At 41.7% G+C, this 8,310-nt stretch overlaps 1 protein-coding gene across 1 annotated transcript; it reads left to right on the top strand.

Annotated features, from left to right (window-relative positions):
- Positions 1 to 346: 346 nt before the first annotated feature.
- LOC139227805 (ETS-related transcription factor Elf-3-like) lies at positions 347 to 7,586 on the top strand. The gene is made up of 9 exons (XM_070858863.1): positions 347 to 470; positions 668 to 811; positions 1,488 to 1,718; positions 2,344 to 2,439; positions 3,322 to 3,447; positions 4,227 to 4,316; positions 5,073 to 5,189; positions 5,884 to 6,079; positions 6,632 to 7,586. Exons 2-9 carry the CDS (start codon positions 676 to 678, stop codon positions 6,729 to 6,731), a joined length of 1,092 nt encoding a protein of 363 aa, XP_070714964.1. The 5' UTR covers positions 347 to 470; positions 668 to 675; the 3' UTR covers positions 6,732 to 7,586.
- The last annotated feature ends 724 nt before the right edge of the window (positions 7,587 to 8,310 follow it).

Here is an 8,310-nt window from a genome sequence, read left to right as displayed (position 1 = left end):
GAGGCAATGGGAAAAACACACCCAACTGGAGTTTAATCACACGCCTGTAACTTTCCTCGCGATAAAGCCATAACATTGCACCACAGATTAAACATTACAGAACCTGTTGATTTGTGCTTTCTGGCAATGATTAATGGGCGGGATCTGGTTTCCCGTCACTAGCTTGGCGGCTTGGCCAATTTCCAGGTGTAGAATGCGCTTTATTCTCTCTCTCTCTCCCTTTTATGCAAATCCACCCTCGGTGACCATGGCCCGGACTCAGGTAGGAATTCCCCCGAAGGTGGAGTTTCTGACTGGGGCGCTCACCTCGTGATCCGAGGGGCCTATAAAAGGAGACGGTCCCCATAAAAAGAGACAGCAGTCGCAATAAAAGGCAGGTGAGCGGTTGAGAGAGAGGCTCCAAGCAAGGTGGGGACGTCTTTTGTGAGGATTACAATTCTAGCTGTGCTGTACCAGACCCGCTCTCAAAGGTAGGTTGCAGCGACCAGTGCCTGGTCAGATCCAGCAGTGCGAGTAACACGCTACAGTGCAGTGATTATATTTTAGTTGTTCACTACTCACCCATTTTAAATGGCAAAGTTTAATTATATTTATAGTGCACTTGCTATTAGTGCTTGCTTGTGTGGATATTTTTTAACCTAAATATGAAATGCCCCCCTGTCCGCAGGAGTTATTATGGCTTCGACCTATGGGATTGGTAATATTCTGACCGACGTGATGCGGTCCATGTATCAGACTGAGGAGAATCAGTCCCTCTCCACGGGCGCCAGGGAGCAATTTCCCGGCCCAATGCTTCCAACGGACATACTCGGTAAGAGAGAGAGAGAGAGAGAGAGCGCGAGAGAAAAGACACGAGAGATGGGTAAGGGTAGGGAGGGGAGTAATAAATGAAAACCTACAGGCTGAAGGAAAACACACCTTGGAAAGCAGTAGATCTGTTTATTTTTAAATTGTAATGTTGGCAATACAATACGAGTAAATCTGACATGTCTGAGCTTGTCCCCGAGAGGTAGAACTATGTATGCTCCTCACGGGGGGTAGTTTAACTAGTTAAGCCCAACCCACTGCTACACACACACCTGCCAACAGACTCCATGTTCAACAACTGCTTCCATGGCCGAAATATCCAGTCACCAGTTTCAAAAAGTTTGTCCTTGTTGTAATGATGGACAATATTAGCAGCATTCTATAGGATCTTAACAGTTGAACCTTCTGTTGGCCCTTGAGTTTGTGGCCTTGCTCCCAGCTAATGTCATCTGGTGATTGCTTTGTGTAATGTTATCGTTGAGCAGCTGTTGGCATCCAGTAAATAAAATACTCAAAGTGCATGTTTGCTTAGACTTGGATGCTGATGTAAATGGAAAAATGAGGTGTGCTTATTCAGCTTGACTGGAGTAGGGTTGGGCAGTTTTACAGGGCGCTGCACCTGTCGATACTGCGAGTGAATCACCTGCCTGACCAATGTTTTAATTGATGTTGTTGTCCAGATTCCACCTCTTGGTTTGAACTTGACCCTCAATTGTGGAGCAAGCAGCATGTCCTGGAATGGATCAGTTACCACGTTGAGAAGCACAAGTATGATGCCAACAATATCGACCTGTCCTTCTGTGACATGGATGGACCCACACTCCGGACACTGACAAAGAGCCAACTGGTCACTATCTTTGGTCCACTGGGGGAAGAGCTCTACAAGAGCCATCAGGATTTAAGTAAAAGCAGTAAGTAAAGCAATTGTATGCCAACCATCAGCTAGGCAAAGTGCTTCTTTAGCCACTGTGGCTGCATAGTCTGTCCTAATGGGCAATGCCCAGTAGAAACTTTGCAATGTCCCTTCATCGTTGTTTAATGTGGTCAAGATAAATTGGAATGAAACCTACAGAGTATGAATTGTGAGCCCAAGGGGCTGCTGCTAGACTTCATACTTTCATGTAGTGGCTAGTGCCAGTGTCAGCTAGCGCCAGTGTCAGCTAGCTATAACTTGAGGCAGATGGAGATGCTGCAGTTTATCTTTTAGACCTGTAGTGACCCTAGCAACTATGAGTGCCAACTATGGTACTTTTAAAGAAATGGGGGAAAAAAATAAACCTGCCTTAGTGAGCCATTTTGACTAGAATTAGTTACTTAGCAATTCTGATGAATGTTGTGGTCCCCTAAAAATTTACTGTGCTGTTGGATAAATCTATTACTTACAGTAAGGTACTTTGGGTGTATATTCTTTATAAATATCATTCCTGTGGAATATTATTGGAAGTTAATGTCAAACTAAACTGAGCTTTGCAGTTTATTTTAATCACTGACATTGTGCAAGAAAAATGAATTAACTTTGCCTTCCATTGGTGCCAGGTTTTGATCTGATGATGCCTGATGACTTCACTGAGCTCTTCCAAAGCTTTCTGCCAGCAGATTTTAGTGACTACAAGTTACTGGACACTGTAATTAGTAAGTGTTTTTTCTTTTAATTTAAAAAAAAAAAAGCTTTCAACCTGAGTCGAAGAATTGGGGCTACATATTCAGCATTTCATGGGTATTAGTGGCTACACTGAACTGAATTAACCCAAATGAAAACCTTTGTTCTGGAGCTTCATAGTCTGACACCAGCAGTCTCCATACAAGAGATAACAAACCCTTTTTGGAGGAAGGGGTGTAATGCATGGTTTTTGAGGAACCAAGGTTCATGGTGCAGATGCCATTAAGAGGAAAGATGAGCTGAGTTAAGTAGGGCTATAATTTCCCTTTTCTTGCATCAGTGAAATAGTGTGAGCATAAGCCTGGGAGCTCACTTGATATGCTGCCTTTTTTGCTAACATTAGTGAATAGAGGGGACTATGACCCAATGTAAATAGGTGATGCTAAGCTGGAGTTTCAAAAGCCTGTTGAGGGTTGGAAAACCAAGGAAGGAGAACCTGTAGCAATTTTGGAGCTTGAAAGCTGCTGGCTTTTAAACTCTCTTTTCACATGACATGCATTAGGGAGTTGCAGGGATAATACCTGTGTTCAAAATAAATTGATCAAGTCAAATTCAGTACATTACAATGGGAGGCAAGAGGGGAAAAAGTAGTGAGTTGTTGAGGCAGTTGGTTAAAGTTTTCTAGGAGATGCAAGTGATTCTCTCCATGCCAATGCCTTCTTTCAGAGCTATTGTAGTTTGACTTCCTTTTGCCTCTGTCCTTGGCCAAATAAATGTCGGAATTTGGCTCCACTTTTTTTTTTAAATCTTGAGGTAATATTTATTTGTTTAATAAGGTGGCTTTTTAAAATCTGTTCTTGTGTAAACATTTAAGTGTTCTATCTTCACCTAACTCCATTTCTTTTTGCTTCTAGCCTGGAGTGAATTGGACAATGCAGAATCACCAGATCATTGGAAAACCTTGCCTGATTTCCAACCCAGTGACCCTGGATATGAATCTGCACCCACATCTCCATACAGCATTGACGACTCCAATCCAGGTACATTTGGCCCTAGTTAATAATTACCCTGTCAGAATCCCAACAGTACACAGCAGACCTAGCCTACATATGGCTGATGGGTAAGCAATGGACTGGGATCACTAGGTATCAAAATAAAAACTGTACATTGTTTGCTTGGATTACTGTGCTGCCAAATACACTCGTAAAATAATTCAGTTAATTTACTGAAGGTCTTAATTTTGTACAATAAGCTGCTAAAGGCCATTGCTTCATGTACTGAACTTTAAATATATCTGTTACATGAAGCAATATAGGAACAAACTTTAGCTTGTGTCATATTCCACATTTTTTTTTCTAGCCTGGAGTTCAGGAGTTACCAGATGTGTGATTTGTGGGGCAGTCTGGGCTGTGTCTGTACTGGCTCATGGTTGGCCAGCAGGTGGCCTCTTCAGTAAACCAACAAATACAGGGCCATCTTTTTCTCCTCTCTCTCCTGTGTGGCACATGGTGATCCATCTACTGGCTTCCACCTTGTCTACCAGGCAAGCCAAGAGCTGTTCCATTGGGCCTTTACTGCTTGGAGGGTGAGGGAGGAAAGAGCTGAATGCTCAGTCACTTTCTGTGCCTTTTGATGGCTGTATTGACTAGACTATGTTGCTTTGTATTATGGTAAATCGCTTGGGAGATTCAAATCAATCAATTGAAGATTCTGTTTTAAAGTTTATTTTAGTTCTGTTTTAACCCTATTTACTGCTTACTTAGTGTCCAGCTACATGAATTTGCTTAATGTAATGTGTTCCATTCTTAATGTATTGCAGGTTCCCAGGCTCCAAACTCTCCAGACTCCGGTGGAAGCGAATCAGATTTTGATCACTCAATAACAATTCGTCAGTATGCAACCCAAAATGGTAAACATTTCCTCCAATATGCTTTAAGGGTGACGAGCAGCAACTTTCGCATTCATGTTCACTTTTTTTGGTGGAGGATGGGGGGGAGGTGAGGGATTTTTTTCAATTCAATTGACATTGAATATTGGAACTGTGTTCCTTTCTGCCTCCAGTGTATCATGTATACTGCCACGCTCCCCCGGTCAGGGTTAGCAGTCCTGACAATGCCCACTTAAACACCCCCCCCCCCCCCCCTCCTCAGAATCTTGCATGGGCATCCCGTCCTACAAAATTTCCATTTATCACAGCAATTGTGTTGTGGCTACTGTGAGTAAGACTTGTCAATGAAGGTTGAATTATGGCCAGTTTTACACTGGACTGACTCCCAGTAGTGGTGACACCATTTGTTCCCATTTTACTGAGTTCTGCAAAAATTGAGTGGAATGTAGACTTCCATTGACTTGAGCTAGCCTTTGATCCAGGTCATGGAGGTGAAATAACTTTGCGATTACCCACTTCCTCAATAAACCCTTATTTATTAAAATTGACATTCATTTAGTTCTTTTGGGAGTAGTTGACCAAATGTCCTCGATAGGACTTTTTTAACTGCTCTGTTGTTTCAAGATAGAGTCATTAATATATTGGTGGTTAGACTGTAATTGATCTTTGCAATACTGCATCTGGAACCATTTTCTCAGTTCTAATATTTCAGTTTGAACAGTAGAAATCCAATACCTTGGGGCTAATATTTTCGCTGTCTTATTTTTTTTAATGCAGAAGGATTTCCCAAAATTTCAAGCGGTGATTCCAAACCCCTCAAACGAGGAAGAGGAAGGCCAAGAAAATTTGGCAAAGAAGAAAAGAACTGTGTAGATACCAAGAAAAGCAAACATTGTAAGTGAGTGAGGGTGAGAAACTTGTGTCAAATAAAAGTAGCTCCATTCACGGAGCCAATTCTGGATGGGACTTCTCATTAAAGTCCTGTTCAGATGAGAGCAATGTATTTTCTTGGCTATAGCTCCTTAACCGATCCATTCAGCTTGTTCAATGTTAATCCAAACTGCCATCTCAAATTTGTTCCCTTAATTTCCCCCTCCACTCCATTTTTGGATCCCATTATCTCCTTCACCTATCTCCCCAAAACCCGATCAACTGGTTAATATGGTTGGTGCGGAATGGCTTTTGTGCTTGCTTACACAACTACAGTCAATGCCCTTCAAAAGTAATTCATTGTGTGACGCACTTGAAGACATTTAGTTTTGAGGTGCTAACTTTGATTTTGGTTAAGCTGACAGGCCTTGAACCTTATTGGGTTGGTAGTTTTCCAAGCTTGGAGCTGCTGTTAAAATCCTCTAACATCAAAACACTTGGGTTGACCAAGGAGAATTTGTTTATGGATGACTTGCTAACCACTTACTGGGTTGCTTTTATGCCATTGGTGGCCAGTATTCAAACTGGTTAAATATTCAACCCCCGTTACTAATACCCAGGGTGTTGTGTGGGCTTCTTTAAGCAGATTGTTTGATTTCTGTTGTGCCTGTACCCTTTTTTTTTTTGCTTCTAAATTCATGTGTCTCTTATTTTGCAGCCCCCCGTGGCACGCACCTCTGGGAGTTTATTAGGGATATCCTCCTTCATCCAGAGGTCAACAATGGCCTTCTGAAATGGGAAGACCGGTCAGAAGGAATCTTTAAATTTCTAAAATCCGAGGCTGTCGCGCAGCTCTGGGGGGAGAAGAAAAAAAACAGCAGCATGACCTACGAGAAGCTCAGCAGAGCCATGAGGTGAACAGATCTTGTAGGAGAGATTTTTATTCATTCCTGGGATATGGACATTGCTGGCATTTATTGCCAGTCCCTAATTGCACTCGACAGTGGTGGTGAGCTGCCACCTTGGACCACTGCTGTTCCTATGGGGAAGGAACTCCTGCAGTGCTGTTTGGTAGGGAGTGTGAGCATTTTGACCCAGCGACCATGAAGGAATGGCGGTGATATGTCCAAGTCCGGATGGTGTGTAACTTGGAGGGAGTGCGGCACCACTCCGACAGCTTCCACCAGTGGAGGCCCAGAAGTGGATCATCTGTCTGCCATCTTGGTTGATCAGTCCATGGTTTGGAGAGAGGAGAATTTAGAAATGGAGCCCAATCCATATGGATCCATGTCACAAAATTGTTAATTTTAATAATTATATGTTCTACAACTTAATTATGATGCCTTCAGTTAGACAAATGAATTAAGAACTAGTTAAACATTCTGTTGCTAAGCAACATCCTTGACCAGAGTACAGAGCTGTTGAGAGAAATGCAGTGATTATAAACCGCTCCCATTCTTTTACAGATATTATTACAAGCGTGAAATCCTGGAGCGAGTGGATGGGAGGAGGCTGGTCTACAAATTTGGAAAGAACTCCAGTGGTTGGAAAGTTGGGGATGCATGATCAGGAACAAGCTTTTTATTTCCAATAAAAATTCACTAACTCTACAGATGTGTTTGCTGGCAAACCAATCCCCATCAATTGCAGTGAGAGATCCTGGCCTGCATTGGACTAATGAGTTGCTCCATTTGGGGGATGTGCTCCATGGGCATTAAGTGGTGAATTTTGAGATGATGGATATGTTTATTTTTATTTTTAATTCTCTAGATTATCAGACTCTAGCCTTTCTTCGGCCAAAAGTGTGTGTCATAAAGATGGCACTGAAAATAGTAAGCCTATATTTGGGCCAAAGTAGGTTATTGAACCGATTTTTAAACTGATGTGGACACGCTACAAGCTGTTTGATTGCAACCCACTGAGCGCACAACAGATATTCCAGACACAGTGGGTGATTTGTGAACAATCCAAGAAACTATCTCTCTTCTATCCTGGCATTGTTGGTGTTGCTCAGTGACATGTGCTGTGGTGTGTACATATGGACAGTGTAGCTGTGTTGCAGGACTCGTTTTGTTGCGCGTGGAAGTCTGTTTTGTATAAAGTCTGTGTAATGGAGATTGACAACCTATGTATGTGTATATGTATAATATATATATATATATATATATTTTGACATCCCTTCATGGCAATTTGAAACATTGGGGAATTATTCAGCTGGCCTGGTATAATTTACACTGGAATGTGACTGTATATATGATTTGAAAAGGAACTAGGGTAAATATTGTTTTTTAAAAAAAAAGGTTGAATAGATTTTGTAAGAAATTTTAAGTCCCCGAACATATAATTATGGATCTGTATGTACTTTTTATTTTCCTATGGAATACATGATATTTTGAAAATAAAAACAAATTTAAAATTGAATCCCATCCGTGTTACGTGTCTGAATCGGCCACTTCTATTTCAAGCAGAGACAAGTGTGAAAGTTTATAATCTTGGGAGTGAAAACATTTTTTTTGCACTTTATAAAAAAAAAAAAATCTGTCCATTTGGAACTGGGACTTACTCTATTGTCAGTGTCGCAAGTAGGACATTCCCTTGGATTTTGTACTCCTGTGTCTCCAAGTGCTCCTACTTCAAGTACAGCCCAGTTGGATGAAGAGGAAAGCTCTCCTCTGTTCCAACAACTCCTCTTTAACCTCCATTTCAGAGGAGCAGTGCACCAACATGATCTATTGTGGACACTAGCTGCTCTTCTAGGCTGGGTATGGTGGCTGACTTATTGCATTAAACTCTGGCCTCTGTCATAAGAAGATTGATCCCTTTAGTTCATTTGTTAATAAAGACTGACCGTGCTATGACCCAGGTATTCAATTTGGACAGCTCTGATGGTTTCATGTGGATAACATTATTTCCTAAAAGCTAATTCTTGTGTTGCAATCTGTTTAGAAGCAAAGCTTGAGGGGAAGATATGCAATGTAGTAATTACAGGGTAACAGAATGCTGGCCGTGAATCAAAGGCAAGAACTCGATCGAATGAGTTGGTTTGAGGCATATAACATGACGGTCGTAACTCACTCCACTTTGCTATCAGTAGAGCCTTGACAGCTTAAAATAACCCAGGTGGGTGGAATGTCAAACTTCATAT

Source organism: Pristiophorus japonicus, chromosome 17 (assembly GCF_044704955.1).
Source record: "Pristiophorus japonicus isolate sPriJap1 chromosome 17, sPriJap1.hap1, whole genome shotgun sequence".
Classification (NCBI taxonomy): domain Eukaryota; kingdom Metazoa; phylum Chordata; class Chondrichthyes; family Pristiophoridae; genus Pristiophorus; species Pristiophorus japonicus.
The sequence above is the reverse complement of the archived record's forward strand: the minus strand, read 5'-3'. Positions and strand labels throughout refer to the sequence as shown.

Bases quoted from the DNA above. Each gene is read 5' to 3' on its own strand.
- LOC139227805 (XM_070858863.1), top strand. From the start codon at position 676: ATGGCTTCGACCTATGGGATTGGTAATATTCTGACCGACGTGATGCGG. The intron at 1,719-2,343 runs GTAAGTAAAGCA...CATTGGTGCCAG, and splicing joins TCAGGATTTAAGTAAAAGCA to GTTTTGATCTGATGATGCCT. The intron at 6,080-6,631 runs GTGAACAGATCT...ATTCTTTTACAG, and splicing joins AAGCTCAGCAGAGCCATGAG to ATATTATTACAAGCGTGAAA.